The sequence below is a fragment of the Mauremys mutica genome, chromosome 2 (genome assembly GCF_020497125.1).
Source record: "Mauremys mutica isolate MM-2020 ecotype Southern chromosome 2, ASM2049712v1, whole genome shotgun sequence".
Classification (NCBI taxonomy): domain Eukaryota; kingdom Metazoa; phylum Chordata; order Testudines; family Geoemydidae; genus Mauremys; species Mauremys mutica.
In genome coordinates, this window is record NC_059073.1 from 229,602,553 (window position 1) to 229,625,620 (window position 23,068).

Here is a 23,068-nt window from a genome sequence, read left to right on the forward strand (position 1 = left end):
TCCTGACTAGTGATTTAAATCAAATCCACTCTGCAAGGAACTGAATGTGGAGGAGACTTGGAATTACTTTAAGTCAAAGCTGCAGAAACTATCTGAAGCCTGAATCCCAAGCAAGGGGAAAACATTCGTAGGGAAGGGTTGCAGACCGTGCTGAATGAGCAAGCATCTCAAACAGGTTATTAAGAGAAAGCAGAAAGCCTACAAGGAATGGAAGACGGGATAGGGCAGCAAGGAAAGCTACCTTTTGCAGGTCATAAAGTGCAGGGAAAAAGTGGGAATGCCAAAAACCAAACAGAGATGTACCTTGCAAAGAGAATTAAAATCAATAGTAAAATATGACTATAGAACCTAAATAAAAAGAAAACAAGGAAAGAAGAAATGGGATCTCTAAACTCTGAGGATGGGGTGAAGATAAAAGGTAATCCAGGCATGTGCCAACACCTAACAAATATTTTGCCTCAGTTTTTAATAAGGGTAATGAGGATCTTAGGGCTAGTGGCAGGGTGGCTACTGGACAGATAATCTCCATCCAAGAACATTAAAGGAACCAGCACATGAAATTGCAAGCACAATAGCAAGGATTTTTAATGAATCTGTAAATTTGGGGGTCATACCCCATGACTGGAGAATTGCTAATATGGTACCTATTTTTAATAAGGGGAGAAAAAAAAGTGATCCAGGAAACTACAGACCTGTTAGTTTGACTTCAGTTGTATGCAAGGTCTTGGAACAAATTTTGAAAGAGAAAGTAGCTAAGGACATAAAAGTAAACTGTTATTGGGATAACATACAACATGGTTTTGCAAAAGGTAGATTGTTCCAGAGCAACCCGATCTCCTTCTTTTGAGAAGATACTGATTTTTAAGGACATGCAGTAGATCTAGTCTACCTGGATTTCAGTAAAGCATTTGATACAGTTCCACGTGGGAAATTATCCATTGACTGCCTCAATTAAAAGATTATAAGACAAAAAAGGATGTTTATATGAAAACATGATCTCAAACCATAGCAAGAAAAGCATAGAAATCTAGAACACACAAAGACCCATAGAAAATTAGTTGGCTGGTCACAGAACTGCCATACTGGTCTGACCAGTGGTCCATCTAATCAACTAGCCACTATCAGAGACTGGATACTACCACTAAGAATAGCCATACATGATGCACTAGGGATTACAAAAACCTCAGCTGCATACTTCCAGCTTCCCAAAAGCCACCTCGTTCCAGTTCTATAGGACAAAATCAAGGAGGCTAAAAGGAAATGAAGGCTAAACTTCTCAAGTATGGGCTCCTTCATTTGTGGAAACAACTAGGGCCCAATTTTCAGAGGTTGACGTCAACTGGAACTGTGCATGCTCGGCACTCTGAAAACTCAAGCACCAGGTGTTTTAAGTTCAGCACCCAAATTAGGAGACACTTTTGAAAATGTTAGAGGCAGATTCTAAATACATAGGCTATCAGTTAGTGTTCTTTGCAGTTTTCATTTTAAAAAGTGAATTTATTAAGATGCAAGTTTCAACATGATATGATGGCATTAGGAGCAAAAAAAAAAAAAAGTGATTTAGAACTTTATATTCAGCCTGAAATTTGCTGTTCAGTTTTAGGTCTTGGCATATTAAAATCAGACAAACGGAAAGGAATTCGGACAACAGTCATAACTCAAAGAAAGAATGAAAGAGAACTATATATGGTACAGTGTCTAGCCTGCTTCTTGCTTGCATATATATACCTGCCCCTGGAAATTTCCACTACATGCATCTGACGAAGTGGGTATTCACCCACGAAAGCTCATGCTCCAATATGTCTGTTAGTCTATAAGATGCCACAGGGCTCTGCTGCTTTTACAGATCCAGACTAACACGGCTACCCCTCTGATACTATATATGGTACAGTGTAGCATGGCTAACCATAGCAAGTATCTGAAGGGTGTAACATTTCAAGGAAGAGGAATAATTTAGGGTTGGTACAACAAGGTATAATTAAGAGTTATAAAATTAAATTATGGGAATATTTACATATCAGGAAAAGGTCTGACAGCAAGCATTACACTGTTGCATAGCTTTCCCAAGGGAAATGGTGGAAGTTACTTCACATGTAACTGTTAAGAGACTAGGTAAAGTGCTAGAAAATGTACTGCAGAGAACAATTCTCCACTTGCATATGCATGGGCCAGTCCATGTAATCAGTACTTGCCATCTCTAATTTAGAAGACATGTTTAATCTTCAAGTTAAGACATGAAGACTCCGGCAAGCTGATCTTAAGTAAAATACTTCTCACGTTCAAAGTCTGAAGTTGATTGAATTTGAGTAGAAAGAACATTGGGAAATACCAAGCTATTACCTACATAATTAAAGGAAGGAGCTCCCCATCTTCAGCATGTACTTCCCTATGGGCTGTTTATACTCCATAATACATGGTAATTTACTCACCCTATAAAAGTCTTGTCTGAAATCAGGCTATTTTTTTACGAATCAGTCTCCTCAGACTCAGCAAAAGTAACTTCTAAGATGTAAACTAGGTCTAAGACAAACATTAGGCTATGGCTCTATTTCAGACAGATGTGTAGATCAGCTTCCAAAGCACTCAGGCTCAAACCTTCAACGGATTTAGGCACCTAACTCCCATTGCTGTCTACAGGAATTAGTTGCCTAAATACCTTTGAGGATCAGAGCCTCAGTGCAACACCACTTCCTCTAAAACCTACTCAAACCAACTTACACAAAAAGAAAATGTCTTGATTGTTGTCATAGTCAAGAATCAAACTGGTGGTGTGTATGACAGAATGCTGTACACATCTCAGCTCACATTTAGTAGGTCACATTCACATTAGACAGTAAGACATGGTCTAATCTAATGGTCTCAGTTCCTGGATCACATCCTGTTCTATCAAGAGATAATCATACACACTCTTTGTCTGAGGCCACAAGTTCATTCTCTGTGCCTTCATTATTTAATACGTCCCTCTGTAAGTGTTGAGGGTTAATCAGAGTTTGTAAAAACCCTGTGAAGGTATAATCACCTAGTATTGTGTTTAATAATTCAGTGAAAATTGTGCAGGGCTTCCTACTCTCTCAAATTGGCAGGGTATGGGAAGACAGGAATGGTCTCACAGTTCACACAAGTAGTGTGAACACATGATCCTGCCTCTGTGTTCAAACCTAATAATTGAGGGTTTATATACCCTTTTACAAAGGTGTATATACTTTGCTTGGATGGTTTTTGCAGGTTTTGGTTACATCAGCAGCTGAGAACTGGGCCCAAACATTTTTATCATCTTTGATAAACTGGATATATGGGAGAAAAAAGTTTTCTGGGAAAAACACATGGAGAGGGCACTGAAAATTAAAATTCAGTGGAGGCACCACTCGTTAGGATATAGGAAAATTTGAGGCAAATTTCATCTTCTCTCATGAGTGTCAGCGATAGAAACATTACCACTGGAGATGATGATCCCCAGCAGACTCCATCCTCTGCTCTCTTAGTAGAGAAAAAGAAAGCACACTTTTTCAAATATGTTAAATAAGCTTCCTGTTTCCATGAATGTCTCATATGATCTTGGACCATGTGAAACAAAGCATTACAGATTGGTGGTATAGAAAGATGTATAACAGTTCAAATCTTTTTCTACTTTTATATCTTTGTAGTACTCAGGGTCCCATCATATTTTGCACACATTTTATATATAATATTTACACTATGTAGCACATCTAGTTTGGAGGGAAAATTCCTATATTGGCAGAGGTAACTATTGCAGATGATTTAACAAGTCTTTTCTTCATCTCTAATGTCTGATTTTCTATGAAAGGATAGTCTGCTGGCTCTCACGTCACAGTTCTACTTCTCTTCTTGGAAGCAATCAATCTGTAAATGCCACACCCCACTCCATGTTTATTTAGCATTTGTATTATAATGATATGCACTTTACAACATAACAGGAACTTGTTTGTTTGGTACATTATACCCATTGTATATTGCCTCTATAGCACTACATTGTTTATTACAGAAACACTATTCACAACTGTAAATGTACTCAGCATTTTACAAATACAGAACAAAAATACCACATAGTACCACATAATTTATAATTTAAGTAATAACAAAAGAAGAGGCACTGATGAGACTGACCTGTGAAATTCAGTAGCAGGGCCAAGGTTTGGCATAGCCACTAACGAAAAAATTACATCACCATCTGTCACAGTCTCCCTCTCTGTGTGGGCTCATTAGGTACTCAGACTTGCTAAGTCTTACACGCCTAGAGAAGGGAGACTCACTCATTCTGCTAGTTTTATTGAGATTTTCAAAGCATCTCCCTTCTTTATGAAAATGGATTTTGATTCAGGTGTGTTTCAATTAGTTTGTTTTGTATTTTAATGTAAGTCTGGATCTAGCTGAATCCTGATTGATCCTGCAGCTTTTTGGCCACAACCTTGTGAGGTAGACAAGTACTATTGTCCCCATTTTACTGAGGGGGAATTGAGGCACAGAGAGACAATAGCACTGGAGAAACATCTGTCAACTAGATCCTGCCAATTTTCAACCCAACCTCCAAAAATCTGTCTAAACAGAGGAACAAGTGTAGCATCTCCTAGTGCACCACTAAACCTAAATCAAGTTGCTATCTAGCGCAGCAGCACAAGAGCACGGATCCAGCATCTGGATCCCATGGGATCCAGTCTGGGATTAAACAGACAAACACCACCAATAAGAAACACAGACAACCAACTAATCCCAAAACTCTAGTGGCTAAACAGAGAAGAAATGCAGTTGCTCAAATTTAATTGAAAAATTCAAATTGCAATGCATCACGGCTCAGTACACCACAAAGTAACATATCCAAACACCTGGAACTGGTCAGGCTTCAAGTTCCCAAACTGTACCGTCAAAGTAGACAACAGCTGCTTCTACCAGAAAACAGCTACTGAACTAGAAAAATTCAGGCCCCATCACAATCCAGTACAAGACCACCACAAAAACACATATCTGGCCCTTGGGTCTTATCAGACCCAGCTATGTTTTAGCCACAGATCTCTAGATTTTATTGCATAAATGGAGACAAAGCGTTTCTACTTCACCATAAAAATCTGGACCTGGCACCAGGGAAAAATCCAAGTAGACCAGGATCCAGCAGGTATTGCCTATTTTTTTTTCACTTAGATCCTCAAAATTTAGCCTCATAGATAGAATTTTGAGAGTTCACAACACAAGGTCTATTGTGACTCTCACATATTTGGAGTTTTTCTTAAAGCCACAGTTCTTGGACCACCCTAAATACAACAGACTCAGCTTTTTTTTTTTTAAATGTATAAAAAGTGTTTGGCCCTAATGGTTGCTGAAAAACATTGGTAAATGTGACCTTAACAGCTCAAAACTCAGAGGGAAAATAAAAAAAATTCAAAACTAAATTGAAAAAAACCCTCATGATTTTTCAAGCCAGAATTAGGATTTTTAGGGGGGCTGAGTCAGGATTTTTTAATGTTTGGGGTTGGCAATTCTGTAGACAGCATGTGTCCTTTCATATCAGATAAATCTATGTACATTGTATTTTAATGAAGCCAAAATAAAACTTAACCTCTTGACTTTTCTACATACAGCCTAATTTTATGACCCATCTCATCTTGCAGAAGTGGATGATCACATTATGTGTGGTTTTAGCCAATCAGCTCTTGACTGAGATTTCCAAAGCAGTCTAGAGGACTTAGATCTTCCATTAATTTTAAGCACATTTCAATGGAAGGTGTGTTTAAAAATCCTTGAGACTGCTATATAAATCTCAGGGCACCAGCTTTAGACTGGGGCTGGGATGCATCCAGATGCAGATTTTGCCAATCAAATTGAAGCTGCTACAATGGATTTCTATTTAGATTGTAAATTTTGGAGTTTGTGGCTAAAGACAGCCAAGATCCAGCTGGATTCCGGTGCCACACCTGGATTTTTACAGCACTCATGCTCTGGGTTATAGGTAGGGTTGCCAAGTTCCTTATTACCAGGGATGTCCCTTATTTTTTCCATCTCTGTACAAGATCAGGAGTTGCTGAATGCTGCAAAAAGCAGCAAGAAATACCTCTGGTGAATGTAGGTGAGTATTACTGCTTATTATTATGATTAATGATGATGATGATAACAACATCAGGAGGATGGGTCTCTTATTTTTAAGATACAATGCTGGCAACCCTATGTATCAGGCAGGGTCTATTGGTTTTGGGTGCCATAAAGTAAAAAAAAATTGTTTTGCGTTTTTGCATTAGAAATACAAAGCTGTACAAGCGCCACGATCAAGGCTGTACCAGTGCCCGGATTTTTATGGTGAAGTAGGTACGCTTTGTCTCCATATATGCAATAAAATCGAGATGTCTATGATTAAAACACTGCTGGATCTGACAAGACCCGGGCGCCGGGTATGTGTTTTTGTGGTGTTCTAGCACTGGCTGGGAGGCAAATTATGTCTGGGTCCACGTGCCAGACTTAGGGTTTGCCAACACCCATGCTCTTTGGGAGGTGCCAGGGTTCGGTTTTCCCGATGCAGTGGGAGCGGCTAGCCTGGCTCTCCCGGGTGAGGGATCCATTTGGGACCCTAGGGACAAAAGTCAGCAGGATCCAACGTGCACCTTTGCCCCCGCCCCAGCAACTCCCGCATCTACAGAATCGCGTCCCGGCTGACCCCCACCCCCCGCCCGCCCAGGCTGCCTCAGGCAGGCACCACTCGCAGGGCTGGAGGAAGAGGGGAAGGCACTCACCGCTCAGATAGTTGGTCCACTTGTACAGCACCCCCTCCATGGTGGCAAGGGCCCCCCCATCCAGCTCTGCTCGGGACAGGGGAACCCCCTGCCCCCCTGCCCTTTTAAGCCTTCAGCCACCCCCTGGGCCCCACCGCAAAGCCACCGACACCCAGGGCCATCCTGGGGCTTGTTTCAGACAGACCCTCCCTGCCCCCGCTCGCACTTCGCGTCTAGCGCGCAGCCAAAGGCGAGGAGACGGGCTGTGTAAGCCGGCCCCGGAATAGCCACCACGTGACTAGCGTGCGCGGAGTCGGGAAGGGAGCCGATGAAACATCCAAAGCCCGTGGCTTCCGGGAACCAATAAGAATGCTGATCCGGCAACAGCGCCACCCAATCGGAGGCGCACGGGAGCCGATTCAATTGTGTGAGGATTCCAACAAGGCCGGACAGTGTACGAACGTTCTCTTCCGGGAGCACCAATCACTTTCGGCGAGCGCTGATCGGCGCTGGCTGTCGGTTGGGCGGGAGGGAAAACAGACAGGTCTGCGTTCCAATATATGGCGACATTTTCTGGCCCGCCCCCTAGGGAGAACCAATCAGAGGAAGAGGAGCCAGGCTCATGTGGGCAGGGGTCCGCCAGCTGAAGTTTTGAGCCTGGTTTGGGATGAGTTTGCCACGTGTGCGTGCTGCTGGGGAGGGAGGGGTGAGCCGAGGGTGGATGTGGCTCCCTCCTCTTCCCCCAGCTCCACCCACCTCTGCAGGGGGCTGGAGCCCCTGGGGAGCCTGATTACAGCGAAACCTGCCTTAAGTGCCCTGCAAAACTCACCGCTTGGCCGCATCGGTGTGCAAGGGAAGACCGAATCCTCTCGTGCTGACAATATTGGGAGCACTTTAAGGCGGCTGCGAAAGGCACTGAATGTAATTGACGAAGGAGAGGTGAGGGTCCTTGCTCCAGGCTCCCAGCTGTATAAAACTCCTTTATGCAGCCGTCACCTAGATTTTTTTTTTCTTTTTGAGAAAATAGCCCCTGCTGTGACTGACCCAAGGATGAGGGTTGCATTTTGGGCTCCCCTTTTCTGTATGGTTGTTACCTGTGTGACTGGCGCTCTTATCCCAGAAGCAGAAGTGAAGATTGAGGTGCTCCAGAAGCCATTCATCTGTCAGAGGAAAACCAAATGGGGGGATATGATGTTGGTGCATTATGAAGGCTACTTGGAAAAAGATGGTTCAATGTTTCACTCCACGTAAGTAACTCTTTCAAGCATGTAAGATAAATACATATAGCTAAGACACTAGGTGCTGGTTTAAAGCTTTCGTTGGCAATTTTGGTCATCTTTAAAAAGAGATTAGATGCGTGGACAGTGATTGCCTAAGCTCCATTGCACTAGGATATATGTGTAAAACAGCTAAACCCCATCAATATATACATACCCCAATATACTCATTTTAACAATAAAGTGTCCCTAATTAATTCCCTCTCTTGAAATATAACTGATGGAATGTACTTGGTTTTGTTTTTTAATTTTCTCTTAAGGATGTGATCTGTGTTCCCCACTTTCTTCCTCCTCACCCTCATGTCCAATGAAGACCCAAAAATAAAACTACCCAAACATCCAAGTTGCTCCATACAGACAGACCCTCATGGAGCCCCTTGAAGGATGTGGGCCTTACACAACGTTTTACAATTCAGATATTGGCCTCAATCTTGCAAATATACATGATTAACTTTATGCTCATAAATAGTCTTGAGTAGCTCCGTGGGGCTTCTCATGTGCAGAAAGGGACATCTGATTATAGAACAAGTTTCCAGAGGAGATTGGGCCAATCCAGAATCTCTCTCTAGGAAACTTTGTAGAACCTTTCACTTTAAAAAGTAATTTCCATTCCAGGAAAAGTTGTAATTGCAACATGGACATCTTCTATCTAAACATCACTCTTCCCCTCGCCTCACCACCCACCTCCCCCACCCCCAAAAATTCCCTAAAATAAATCAGCCCAAAAAAAATCTACTATTTTTAAACAGACATTTTATCTCCAAAAGGGAGAAGAGCCAGAAATTCCATGAAGTCAGCTTCACTACTGATACTGAGTTTACATGAAACTCAGATGCTATGGTGATGAGGAGCAGTGAACATGCTTAAATGTTTGCAGGCGAGGTCCATAATATGTCTTTCTACAAGAGTCCAACTAGTACCGACTGCTTGTTCTTTCTTTACAGATCAGTCTTAACTAAAATCTCTCACCAAATGGTGTCTTCTTTCAGTATCTGGTAAATACAGCTGGTCAGAAAAATCAGATAAAAACAAAATATCAATGAAAATGGTGACAAATTTTCACAGTGTTTTCAACCAGCTATACTGGTTAAGAAAGATTCTAATGTACAGCTCTGAAGTGCTTAGATTTAAACTAAACAAAATTGGGCCTGGTCACTACTTGGATGGGAGACTTTGTAGAAAACCCAAATACTCCATAAAATGGTTTTTGAGGCACTTTTTTTTTCTATTGTAGTACAACTAATAATATTCCATCATAGTACACAGCAGCACTGAGCTGCTAGCAGTGACTTCTGAATGATGCCTAAAGTAGAGGTCCTGAGTCTTGTAGTTGCTAAGGCCTCATTTCAGCAAAGTACTTGCACATGTTCTGTATTTGAAATGTGCAAGTGTCCCATTCAGATCTAAGTGAGCATTTGAACATGCACTTAAAGTTAAACACGTGTTAAGTCCCATGCAAGTCAGTGGGATTGAATTCAGTGCAATTTTATTGACTTATTTAACAACATATTTAGAAAAAATTATGAGTGTGATTACTCGCATGGTTAAGAACATTGGAGTGGTGCCTAGGAATCCTATGGTATGCTGTACAGTGGTTATCGCCCTGGTATACTAGCCAAATTTCAGTTTGGAAGGGAGGGGTTACGTTCTACCTATCTAAACTAAAATTTCTCCCTGTATCCGTTTACTTCCTCTGTGCTAAACTTACACATCAGTTGTGTAGTGTTGTTGGTTCATAATGGCTGCTGTGAGTTTCTACCTGACATGGTTATTTCAAAAGACAAACACAGTTAACAATTTAAAACATACTACATATTTTACAATATACCATCGAGGTTCAGAAACAACCTCAGGCTTTATTGTCTACCAACTAATCAATACAGCCATGACTGTATGTTCTTAACAGTATGATTCCATTTCTACAATGATCAGTAACTAAATGGAAACCAGTGATCAGAGATACAAATTATTAGATTTGCTGCTTCCAGTACAAAAAGAAAATGTGCTGGCTCTAGGCACCAACATCTTCATGTGTAGGGTGAGGTTTTATTTTTAATTTCACTGCTTTTTCCTATGCTTCAGATGTGCAAGGACTAGGTCTGCTGTCACTAAAAAGGTGCAACGTTATTGTTTAGGGGTTTAGTGCTGTAACTCTGCAGTATGAGTCAGTTCAGCCATTTAGTATAATGGTTACTCTTCTTGGACATACTAAACAATTTAGGGACTAAAATATTTTGTTCCATTTTTTCCAGCCACAAGCATAACAATGGTCAACCTATGTGGTTTACACTTGGCATAAAGGAAGCCATTAAAGGCTGGGACAAAGGTTTGAATGATATGTGTGTAGGAGAAAAGCGGCAACTAACTATTCCTCCATCCCTTGCTTACGGAAAAGAAGGAAAAGGTAATACTTTTAAATCCTCCTCAAGCTCAACGCATTCCTAAACCTGTATTGTTACCTCTTTTGTCCTAAACAGTTAACAGATTTTTGAGGTCTTGTAGGTTGTTTCCATTAGGAAGAGAAATTGATGCAATCCTGCTTATTTACAAAGAATGTACATAAAGTCCTGTTTTCCTGAACACAATAGGAATCAAGCAGCAGGAGATGGAACTGTGAACAAAGAAACTAAGCCTCTTTCCAGCCAGCACTCAACCCAAAAACTCTCTCCCTTAGCTCTTTCTCAATGTCAAGTTCTTCTCTGGTTGTTGGCCTTCCTTGCTGCCTTCTCAGTATGTTTCTATGGCATGTGTGCTGATACACACCTGGAATCACATCAGTCCTCTGCCCCTCTGTTTGTTAGACCACTGGGAAATCCCAGCCATTTCCCAGGCTTGCTATGGTCTTGTATTTGGGTAGGGGTTTTCCATTGTTTCAGCTATTGCTAAACAAAGAGGCATTTAATTGTTCCAGCATTTAGCCCGCCCTGAATGGAAGTCAGCTATTGCACTACTTCAACAAGGTGGTGTGACTGACCAGCCCCTAGCACAGCAGTAAGGATATCCACTGTAAAGACTTGTCTCTCCGCTGTAGTAGTGATTTATCAGACTTAATGGTGGTAATGTGGCTCTGCATCACTTTATCTAGCTTTAGCAGTGATTTTGTCACTTTCCAAGATGACAAACAGTTCCAGATTTCTCTTTGGGACAAGAGTGTCCAAACTGGAGATAGCTAGCTGTTGGCCTACAACATTAAGTGATTTATAAAAAATATTATTATTTGAACTGTTAATAGGGCTAAGTACTTGCATCATGGGGGTTGCCTGTGTCATGTGGCTCTAAGGCAATGTGTGACCTTTAATGCAGATGGAGTAAGTATTCTCTAAGGAAATTTAACTCTTCTGCTATGCCTTCTCATAATACAAAACTAGTTTAGGAATTGGGAATACTTGACTCCATATACTGTGTGTATTCTGGCAAAATTGGAGGAGTAAGAGGTGGAGGGCAACTAAACACACTTTCCCTTAAAATAAAACTTTCAGTTATAGCTTTCTAGAAGCACTGTTTTTTGTCTTCCAGAAATTATGCAATAATGAAGCTTTTAACATGCCATTTAAATTAATGCACCCTGGCTAGTCTTTTGCCAGCAGGACACCCATGGTGCCTAATTCTCTACTACCATACCCAGGTGTAAATAACTACACAGAAAGGATGTCAAATGCTACCATTTTCACTTGGTGCCACTTTATGCACACTTATTTAGCACAAGTGTCAATAATTACGATACAAGGCGGTGGCGAGCTAGCCCCCAGATTTCTAAGGAAGAATTGTCAATACACACCATGCTACTTTGTTTTGTATATTTAAAGGCCTGCTGAAGAGTTAAACAAACCTGACAGTTGCCATAAGAAATAATTTGCTTCAGAAAACTTTGTAAGTGTGTGCCTGCCTACAGCTCTTTTCAAATAATACACTCAGCAGGTATGTGGAATAACCGGTCCATTTTCTTTCTTCAATACATACATGCTGTCCCCAGGCCCTTCATCCTTGGTGCTGCCCTTGATCTCTCACCTGGAAAATGAGTTTCACTCCTTCCTGTCACCTTAAGAAGAATCACCACCCACTCACTTTCCCCTTTCAGTTGTGCACATGCTAAAAGGCTGTTAGAATCTCTCTGTTAGAATCTCTGTGAGTCAGAGTAGCTGAGCTTTCTGGAGATCATTAGCACCCTATCAGGCAAGTAGTAGAAGAGATGGCATGGAGGAAACTGTTTCAGAGCTGTGAGGATATTGTTAGGGGCAGGGAGCTGTCGTCTGGGAGCAAAAGCAAGGATGTGTATTCTACTCCTGTAGGCGTTGCACAGTAGGCACAAAATTAAGTGGCGTGTCAACGATGAAAATGTGCTTCTGATAGCTGTGTGCCTCAAATGTTAAATCATTTAAATGATCTTACTGACTGGACCTAAATGCTAAAAGATAACATGTTGGTAAAGCCAGTGTGTGATAAATTCCAACCATTCTGAGCCAAAAGTGGACTGTTTTCTGCGTCGCCATCAGAAAACCAGCAGCCTATTCAAGCATCTAAAATGAAGTAATTCACTTAGTGCATGTACACTGAGCACACAGGTACAATCAGATTAACCAACAACATTATTTAAAAGGTTGGAATTCTGCGCTACAGCCCTAGAGCCAGCAATGAGAGGATCACCCCAGCATAGAGCAGTCCTGTGACATCTTTCCCATCTCCGCTGCTGATATAGGGAACATGGCCAGGGCTTTCTTAGGCTCTGGCTATCCTCAGCTGCCATATCTGCGGCCCTTTGGTGCCATCCGCAGCCAGCCTAATTTAGATCCCCATTCAAGATGGGGCAGTAAGGAGACCACCTTTTACAAAACTACCTCCTGATCTACGCTCTGCAGCTTGAGGCTGACAGATCCAAGAACCTTGTCTTTTCAAAACACTTGATGTTTGTGGATTGACTTAAATGCATACCTGTCTTCAATGGGATGCATGTGTAAAGTAACATATGTGTTTCACTCACAGCAGGATCAGAGGCCACTTACAGTTTGAATGGGTCAAATCCATACCTGCACTCTACCACACACACAGTAATCCTTATTAATTCAGTCACTAGCAATCCTAAACAACTTTAATGAAACTGGATTAATAGAAGACTTTGCCCAAATATTGATGGACTTTCTAAGGTACTGAATGTAACACTTAATTTGTCTCAATGTTTAACATCTTCGGTAGGAAAAATTCCACCTGAGAGCACGCTGATATTCAACATTGACCTTCTAGAAATTAGAAGTGGACCGAGATCTCACGAGTCATTCCAACAGATGGATCTTAATGATGACTGGAAGCTATCCAAGGATGAGGTGAGTGTGCTAACTAACTACTCAACAAAGTTAAACAAATTAAATAAAGTGAAAAGAACAGGCGTACTTGTGGCACCTTAGAGACTAACAAATGTATTTGAGCATAAGCTTTCGTGGGCTTCAGCTCACTTCATCAAATGCATAGCATGGAACATACAGTAAGAAGATATATATACACACACAGAACATGAAAAGGTGGAAGTTGCCATACGAACTATAAGAGGCTAATTAATTAAGATGAGCTATTATCAGCAGGAGGAAAAAAATCTTTTGTAGTGATAATCAAGATGGCCCACCGTATGTGTATATATATATATATATATATATCTCCTTACTGTATGTTCCATTCTATGCACCCGATGAAGTGGGCTGTAGCCCACGAAAGCTTATGCTCAAATAAATTTGTTAGTCTCCTGTTCTTTTTGCGGATAAAGACTAACATGTCTGCTACTCTGAAACCTGTCCTTAAATAAAGTGAACTCTTTACAAAAGGGAACTCTTCCTTTTCATAAAAGTAAAATTTAATATTTGTCAAAAAAGGGTCTAGTGGACTAAGGTTTGATCTAGCTAGTGCTAGGCAAGGGCCTTTAGTCTATAGAGACTGCTCATGTGCAGGATGGAGGCCGAGGTTAACATAACATAAGAATAGCCATACTGGGTCAGACCAAAGATCCATCTAGTCCAGTATCCTGTCTTCCAATGGTGGCCAGTGCCAGGTGCTTCAGAGGGAATGAACAGAACAGGTAAGCATCAACTGATCCATCCTCCTGTCGTCCATTCTTAGTGTGGTTTGAACCACTTAGAATTTTAATATTAATTTGTGTGACTTAAAACTTTTTAGAAGTTAAAGATTACTTTAAACTTTGTCAGTTTCTGGTTTTTGTACCACAGCTTAGATTTCAAATCTTACTGCTGTAACACCAACATCCGATGGCACTTCATCATGTGACCTTCCTGAAAGGATGCAGCCTTCAACATTGTTCATCCTCTGCTGGCCAATTTTCTAATTGGGAATCTGCTTTAATATAGAACTTAATAGTGGAAAGAACTGCAGGTTTCAACACTTATTCTTCAAACACAGGTCAAAAAACTATTTAAGTGGTGGTTTATTTTATTTTAAACTGAAAATCAAAAACTCTCTAGCCAGGCAGGCTTCTGCATGTACAACAATCCTATCCTGGATCTTTCCTGGTATTTCAGACTTGTTTCCTTCTTATTGAATTATACCAGTGCATACCAGTTACACAATGTAGCTTTTGTGATGAGCCAAACCATCCATTAGGGCAGGGATTCCCAAACTGTAGGCTGCAACACAGTCCCAGGTGGTTCACTGTGGGTGGAGTTTGGGGGCGGTGGGGGCATGAGGGCTGTTGCTGCCCTGCTCCCCAAAAATTATATATGTTGGTGGAGTGGCAGCTGATGATGGCCCCCACCCAGTGCCCTGTTTCCCGGGCAGTCAGAGCATGTGAGGCAGGCCAGGGTGCTGTGTGGGTGACTGGGGCAGGCCTGCCAGCTGCTGAGCTCAAGGCACTCAGCGTGCTGCTGAGGTGGAAGGTGTTGGTGGGGGCTGGCTGTGGCATCTGCCTGGCCCTTTTGCCCTCTCACTGGCCCTGGTCCCTGCTGAGGCGAGGGGCCTTGCGTGCCCTGCAGTGCCCTCTACCTGATGGATGCATGTTAATAGTGGGCCACGATGCCTACTGCAGCTGCACAGGTGGGCCTCAGGGGGGAAAAGTTTGGGAACTCCTGCATTAGGGGGCTAGGTGAGACCACAAAACAACTTTTTTTGTTTTCAGTCGAGGACAGGAATTAGAGCTTAAAGACTGATCCAGGTCCCTAATGCACTGTGTTAGCCAGCCTTGCAAATTATCGATATATTAATGCCTGTTGATTTACCATAACACATGCTACAAAACAGTGTACAGATGTGGATACAACAGATTTTAAAACTCAGAAAATATGACCCATTGGCTTGGTGTTAAATCAATCCTAAACAAATCTTGGGTATTGCAGGGTAAGTCCTCTGTAATTACCTCATTTACAGTATCTTCCTACCTCAGTAGAACGTTGTAGGGTTTAGAACTCTAAGGATTTAAGATGGATAAACTTCAGACAACTGAATGAGGATTGAGTTGTCACTCAGAATAATTAAATGTTACCTATGCAGACTCGCACAAGGAGATAACTGTATGTTCCAGCAGTGAGTTTTAGTAATTTTTAAATACATGTCTTATAGGTAAGATTTTTATTGTGGGGTTTTTCTGGTGTCAGAATAATTTTTTTTTAATATAGTGATTTCTGTTCCCGCAGTAAATGCTGGTAGTGGACAGTTTCCCAAATATATTTTGGTCTAGAAACTCAACCCAATAAGTTGATAAAGATCTGAGGTTAATTTTTTGTTTGTTTGTTTAGTTGGTTTGTGGGTTTGTTTGGGTTTTTTTTTTTTTGGTTAGGTGGATATTACACTATCGTCTGATATTTGTGAGCTAGAGAAATTATTTTGCTCTCTAAATAACTGGAAGCCAAAAATTTCCATTCTATAGTTATAGTCACTTTACAGTACAGACAAACTTAAATGACAGAGTTTTCTGGCATATACTCTAAAGCTATGATGACTTTTGCCTGCTATTTTTATTGTCTTAGATACCAAAGACCTTGCTATCATTTCTGAGGTAGGCTGCAGAAATCTATCAGACAAGCTTATATCCTTAGTGACAATGAGACATACCGTATATACTTGTTCATAAGCCGAATTTTTTTTTTAGTAAAAAAGGGAAGCACCAGAGAAGAGGGTCGGCTTACGAACGGGTATAGAGAGGGAGAGGTGGGACACAGCCCCTCCCCCCCAACAGAGGGAGCAAGGAGAGCCAGCAGACACAGAAGGGAAGAGGCAGGGCCAAAGTCTCTCTGCTTCTGGCCACACTGCTCTCCCCCCCAGCCTCCAAAGCAGCTGCAGCTCCAGGGCTGGCAGGCTGCAGCCATGCTGCTCGGCCCCACCCCCCAGACCAGGCTGTGGCTGCACCACCCGGCCCGCCAGAGCACGCTGCGGCCATGCCACCCAGCCCAGCCTGCTGGAACATGCTGCGGCCGCACTACCTGGTCTGGCCCACCGGAGCAGGCTGTGGCCTTGCTGCCCAGCCTGCTGGAGCAGCTTCAGCCAGGCCAGAGACATCCTCCCCAGATAAGGTGGGAAGGGATGGGATGGGGAGAGTGTGGGGGTCCTGAGCTTGGGGGGGGGTCATGTAGGGGGTGGTCACAGGGTTACTCCCCTGACTCTCAGCTTCTCCCCCCCCCAAAAAATTTCCCCACCAGTTGCTGTCCCGGCCTGTCAGGGTTAGCAGCTGGCATGCTGGGACACTTTGTTTACCTCGAGCCGCACGGAGGTAAACCTAACCATCTCAGCCCATCAGCAGCTTCTCCTGATGGCCCAGGAGCCAAAGTTTGCTGACCCCTGAATTATAGGGTCGGCTTATGAACAGGTTATAAAAAATTTCCATTTTTACTTATCCATCTTGGGGAGCGGGGGCTTATAAACAAACCGGCTTATGATTGAGAATATACGGTAGATATTTATTGTCCAGTACACCCGTAACAAATATGATAGCTTTTCCTAGGCCTGTCTCTTCGCCATTAACTGAATTTTAATAAAGTCTTTATGATGAAAACTATTAGGGCTGTTGATTAATCATAGTTAGCTCACGTGATTAACTCAAATTAATCGCGATTAATCACAGTTTTAATCACACTGTTAAACAATAGAATACCAATTGAAATTTATTCGTTTTTCTACATTTTCATATATATTGTATTCTGTGTTGTATTTGACATCAAAGTGTATATTATTTATCAATTTTACAGTACAAATATTTGTAAACAAAAGAAATAGTATTTTTCAATTCACCTCATACAAGTATTGCAGTGCAAACTTTTTGTCATGAAAGTGCAACTTACAGATTGCTAAGACAAACAAGTTTGTTTACATTTATGGGAAGTAATGCTACCTGCTTCTTGTTTACAATGTCACCTTAAAGTGAGAACAGTATATTCGCATGGCACTTTTGTAGCCGGCATTGCAAGGTATTTACGTGCCAAATATGCTAAACATTTATATGCACCTTTGTGCTTTAGCCACCTTTGCAGAGGACATGCTTCCATGCTGATGACACTCGTTACAAATTTAATTAACGCATTTTTTTTTGTCTCTTGCTCTGTTTTACCCACATTCTGCCATATATTTCATGTTGTAGCACTCTCGGATGATGATGTTCATTTTATGAACATTTTCACTGCAGATTTCACAAAACGCAAAGAAGGTACCAATGTGAGATTTCTAAAAATAGCTACAGCGCTCAACCCAATGTTTAAGAATCTGAAGTGCCCTCCAAAATCTGAGCAGAGCGAGGTGTGGAGCATGTTTTCAGAAGCCTTAAAAGAGCAACACTCCGAAACTACAGAACCCAAACCACCAAAAAAGAAAATCAACCTTCTGAGTCAGATGCTGAAAATGAACATGCGTTGGTCCACACTTTGGATTGTTATCGAGCAGAACCCGTCATCAGCATGGGTGCCTGTCCCCTGGAATGGCGGTTGAAGAATGAAGGGACATATGAATCTTTAGCACATCTGGCACGTAAATATCTTGCGACTCCAGCTACAACAGTACCATTTGAAGGCCTGTTCTCACTTTTTGGTGACATTGTAAACAAGAAACGGGCAGCATTATCTCCTGCAAATGTAAACTTGTATGAGTGGTTGGCTAAACAAGAAGTACAACTGAATGGACTTGCAGGTTCTAAAATTTTACATGGTTTTATTTTTGAATACAGTTTTTTTCGTACATAATTCTACATTTGTAAGTTCAGCTTTCATGATAAAGAGATTGCACTACAGTATTTGTATTAGGTGAATTGAAAATACTGTTTCTTTTGGGGGTTTTTTACTTGTAATAAAAATAAATAGAAAGTGAGCATTGTACACTTTGTATTCTGTGTTGTAATTGAAATCAGTATATTTGAAAATGTAGAAAACATCAAAAATATTTAAATAAATGGTATTTATTTAACAGTGCAATTAATCACAATTAATGTTTTTAATCGCTTAACAGCCCTAAAAACTATTAATCTATCTTGCCCAACAGGTGAAAGCATATTTGAAGAAGGAATTTGAAAAGCATGGAGCACCAGTAAATGACAGCTATCATGATGTTTTGGCTGACGACATATTTGATAAAGAAGATGAAGACCATGATGGATTTATATCTGCCAGAGAGTTCACATACAAGCATGACGAGCTGTAGAGAAGCCTGACAGAATTTTCTATGAAGCAACTTATGGTGTCAAGTTTTTTGTAACATTTTTGATTCCGTGTTCAGCGCTGGCAGTTTCTACTGGAACAGAAGAAACACTACTTTGTTTTTTCATATTCAAAAGATGATCCAAACTGTTTACTATTTTTAGGTATTGAAATTAAGCCTTTTTGTGCAGCAGTTGAAAAGGTTTATGCAGTAACAGTGGTTTTGGTTGTATGAACCCTTATTTTGTATTAACTTATTTTGCAATTATAAAAACAAAAACTTGCCATATAACAAACTTTCTAAAATGAAACTCCAGTGCTTTATCTGCCTTGCATTTCCTTCTTCTGTGCGTGCGCTCGATCTCTCTCTCTCTCGCTCTCTCTCTCCTTATTTAATAATATAAAGGTGGTTTAATTTTAAATCAGTGACTTCAGTTATATGGCATTATTTTCCTTTGCAAATCTGTGTTTGGAAAAGCACAAGAAAAGAAGTGCCAACTAATTTTCCTGAAGCTGTCAAAAAGAGGTGGACTACAAAGGTGTGACATGTTATGAGCCTTCTCAGCTGTAGCAATATAGTGTAATCTACGTGGGACAGAATAAGAAAAATTACTGTCTTCCACTGGTTTATTTTTATAAATATAGTAAGCTTCCTTAGTGCACCAACAAAACCAATGATTCATTTTGTATTTATTTCAGTGATATGAGCCTAGAACCAAGGTAGGAGTTAGATGTTGCCAGTTGTTTTTGCTATTTATTTAAACTGTCAGTTATTAACATTCCAGTTGGGTTGGGGAGGGAAGGGCTATTTTTGAGATATTTGTACACGTATCAAGTTACAGCACAACACCTACACTTAGTGGAAAACTTACGATGCTAATCAGTATCTTATGCATTGGAATTAAGAAACTTGCATTGGTGCAGAGAGACCACATGTTTTCTTTGACCTACTAAATATACCTTAGGCTGAATGCTCAAGTTTTAAGTTGCTTAGCTATGAGGGGAAAAGGTATCCTGAGAGGAAGTGAAATGGTCACAAGGACACCCACATTGGTCCAATTCCTGTCACTGCCTTAAATAGTTGTGGGGTTTTTGTTTTGTCTTTTTTACGTTGCCCGTTGGGGGAAAGTAGTATTTAGAGTTGCAGAGGTGTATACTGTAAAATGCAGTATTTCATGAGTAGTACAAAAATAAATTGAAGATCAAGTGTGCTGATATTTTAAACAATAAAGTGACTTAGAAAAATATGTTCAAGGCATGAACGTCTTATTGTGCAACATTTGTCATGGAGAAAGTGGAAGATCTTTCTCTTTACCTGCTTGATATTGCTTAGTCTGTCTTGGGGAGTTAAACCAAAAGGAGCTCTAAGGAAGAGCAAGCAGGAAACAAAACAACAGCCTGCAACAAGATAAGACTTCATGGGAGTTAAGGGAATAGTGGCTGGGCTATCAATTGGGAAGATGCTGCTTCCAGGGGCCAGGCAAAATTGCACACCTGGCTCACCAAGGCTGGGGTCCCAAGATAAAAGGGGCACTAAACAGTTAATCTTCCTTTAGAGATGGAGGTGGCTTCACTGGTCAAGGGCTGTTCGTGAAGAGCAGTCAGCCTGGGACGCAGGCCTAGTGCAATGTCAAAGGCAGCTAAGAGTTCCAAATAAGATCTAAGCATACAGAGTTTGCTTTTCTCTGCTCTTGGGTTAATAGACAATTTGTCTGTTTGGAAGAAGCTGTTTAGAGTCTCACTTCAATCATTCAGCTGCTGGTTACAGGATCTGAGGAAAGCTTCTTGCAAGTACCAATTACAGTCAGGTGTCTTGTGTTAACATGATTGGAAACGGGCTGTCACTCCAGGATCCAGGTGAGAGTGGTAGAACCACAGGGTTCTGGGGCAGCCCCGGGGGGAGGGCAAGTGGGGCAATTTGCCCTTGGCCCTGCAGGGGCCCCCACGAGAATATAGTATTCTATAGTATTGCAACTTTTTTCTATGGAAGGGGCCCCCGAAATTGCTTTGCCCCAGGCCCCTTGAATTCTCTGGGCGGCCCTGGAGGGTTCCACTAGGGAGAGGTGAAGATAACAGAGTCTGTCACCTGCGGGGTGCACTCGTGAAGGTATAAAGTATTGCTCAAACTGTAACTATGGCAGGATGATGGGGAAATGCAGGGTATTGTAGCCTATGATCCAGTCTAAAGTGGGGTGAACTGAATTCCATTCTGTGAAGACTGCAGATAGCAATGTTGCCCACCCTGATGATTTTGTCTCTTTTTGTTTGTTTGTTTTTTCCTTTAAAGCCCCAGCTTCTAGAGTCAAGTGGATATGTGATGATTTCAGCCTTCAGTTTTAAAGAAAAAGTAAATTTCTAGCCCTCGTGACTGGTGAAAGCTTCAAAATGTGACCCTGGTGCACCCTAAACACTTAAAAAGCAGAAGGAAAATAAAAAGAACACCAAATCTATTATTTTAACATAATCTTAGGACTTTAAAGCCAATTTCATGATTTGTGGTGAGCCTGACTCATGATTTTTTTGAACATTTGGCCTCTGGTAATACTGAGGTAGAGGTCTGTCACGTATAAGGGCTGCAGGAGAGATCACAGATGCAGCTCACCCCTGAGCTGTCAGTCTTGCGTTCCTTTGATACTTCAAACTATTGCTCTTCTGGAACAAGGGAGAGAATTCTCCCCTTGTAACTTCTAGTCCATATGTGCCACAATCCTGCTTTACGCACAGAAGTCCAACTTGACTATGCACATTCTTAAAGCTAAGCATGTGCAGGAATGGAGCTATAGTCACTACAGTCTGTCAGTTAAGATATGTTAATTTATAGCACCCTGCGCAGATACAAAATTTGTATCTGCAGCCGATCCACAAAAATAGTCTGTGGATATCTGCAGATTTTCAGGGCCCTATTAATTTGCAACAGAATCTGATCTTCTGAAACCAGTGGCGGGAGGAGGTGTTTGCTCTGAACTAAGCATTTTTTTTTACTTCAGAAAATATTCTGTGCAAAGGGGGAAAAGGTCCTGTTCTACAACTCGCTGCTTTGGGGGAAAGAGGATGGGGGCTGTAAGGGATGTGGGATCAGATGAAGATAAATTAGCACAAAGGTGCATATTTCTATTACTTTGATGCTTGGATTCCTTTCCTCTTTTCTATAAGAGATTTTTTTTTTAAATATTACTTTTGGAATGTTATTGCAGTAGCTGACAAGCATGTTGTCTTTGGTTACTGCATCTCAGACAGGGGATAAAGGGTTCATGTAAGCATTGTGTCTCATGTTCAATGGAAGAGCTGGATTGGTGAAAACTGTGAAGTTTTCCTATTACCAGTTAGATTCTTAAAAACACTAATAGTGAAATAACTTAGCAAATGTGTAAATATATAAATATACACACACACCACTAGAATATTAGAGCTTCAGGGGCCAGGTCCTTAGCTGGTGTAACCTGGCATAGTTCTGCTGAAATCAGTGTAGCTATGGGGACTCCCAGCAGTCGAAGATCTACTTCCTTAGTTTGCGGTAGCTGTAAAAATCCTTCAGTTGTGCTCAAAACAAATCTCTCAAGACTGACAAGTCAGCAATAGGTTCAGGAAGCACGTTCAACAATTTTACCATTTGTGTATCTCTGTCAAGATGAGGAGACTTCTTGGGTACAAATAATTCTGACTGTATTGCTGAAGTACACCTGCTAGTTAATCCATAGGCTATACTGCCAGTAGGATCATTGTGCCTGCGATAAAGATGCAGCTGATGTAACAAACATTAAAGGAAGAGGGAAAATTTGTAACTGTTTGGTACCTGGTGAAATTTCAAGTGGGTTGTGCATGCAGTATATACTTTCATAGAAACAAACTTTTTAAATGTTTGTAAATGTTGTGCTGAAGACCTGGAGATTGCTCATTAGTGATATTATAATGTACTGGGGCTCTTCTCTGCAGTTGTGTAGCCTGCTGTGCCTTCTACAGTTTCCTTACTGTTTTGTGGTTATATAAGACAGTACACACTGTGCTCATTCATAGCTGCCGTATAGTGATTAGAGACTGAATCCTTCACCCATTGAAGGCAACGGGAACAGGATCATCCCTAAAAGCCCATTTTATATGTAAATTTTAGATTTGCTATGTTTTAGAACAAGACAGCTTTTGTCAAGGCTTTGGGAGTCCTGCTTATATACTGAAATTGTTTTTAAGACTTTCTTGTTGTCTTGCTGCAGTTGATTTACAAAGGATGTAAATAAAACCCTGTTTCCCTGAACACAGCAGATTGTTTATTTGTGTTTTTTCCCCTGCCCCCCCCCCTGCAAGCCTCTTTCCAGCCAGCACTCCACCCAAACGCACTCTTAGCTTTCTCTTAGGATCATGGTACAAGTGTTTCTCTGGCTGTCCCTAAGGCCTCCTTGCTGCCTTCTCTGTGCCTTGTGGAATTTCTAGCTGTTTCTCTCTCTCTCTCTCTCTCTCTCACGCGCGCACACACACA

General features: G+C 41.3%; 2 protein-coding genes across 4 annotated transcripts in view; one reads left to right on the forward strand and one right to left on the reverse strand.

The window, feature by feature from the left end:
• Window positions 1–6,959, reverse strand: part of PLEKHA8 (pleckstrin homology domain containing A8) — a 33,795-nt gene extending 26,836 nt beyond the window's left edge. The window contains exon 1 of one of the 2 annotated variants that reach the window (XM_045004543.1): window positions 6,735–6,959. In XM_045004543.1, coding sequence (XP_044860478.1) covers window positions 6,735–6,774 — 40 coding nt within the window. In that variant the 5' untranslated portion in view covers window positions 6,775–6,959. Of the gene's footprint in view, window positions 1–4,125; window positions 4,677–6,734 lie in introns of those variants that run through there. The other variant, XM_045004545.1, reaches the window with a different exon arrangement.
• Window positions 6,960–7,269: 310 nt separating this feature from the next.
• Window positions 7,270–22,838, forward strand: FKBP14 (FKBP prolyl isomerase 14). Of its 2 annotated transcripts, XM_045004548.1 has the most exons (5): window positions 7,270–7,652; window positions 7,741–7,960; window positions 10,243–10,394; window positions 13,181–13,308; window positions 18,443–22,838. In XM_045004548.1, the coding sequence occupies exons 2-5, from the start codon at window positions 7,764–7,766 to the stop codon at window positions 18,599–18,601; spliced, it is 636 nt and encodes a 211-aa protein (XP_044860483.1). In that variant the 5' UTR covers window positions 7,270–7,652; window positions 7,741–7,763; the 3' UTR covers window positions 18,602–22,838. The 2 variants fall into 2 exon arrangements, with proteins under 2 accessions (XP_044860483.1, XP_044860482.1); XM_045004547.1 differs by having other exon boundaries at window positions 7,330–7,960.
• The last annotated feature ends 230 nt before the right edge of the window (window positions 22,839–23,068 follow it).

Bases quoted from the DNA above. Each gene is read 5' to 3' on its own strand.
- FKBP14 (XM_045004548.1), top strand. From the start codon at position 7,764: ATGAGGGTTGCATTTTGGGCTCCCCTTTTCTGTATGGTTGTTACCTGT. The intron at 7,961-10,242 runs GTAAGTAACTCT...CATTTTTTCCAG, and splicing joins GGTTCAATGTTTCACTCCAC to CCACAAGCATAACAATGGTC. The intron at 10,395-13,180 runs GTAATACTTTTA...CATCTTCGGTAG, and splicing joins TTACGGAAAAGAAGGAAAAG to GAAAAATTCCACCTGAGAGC.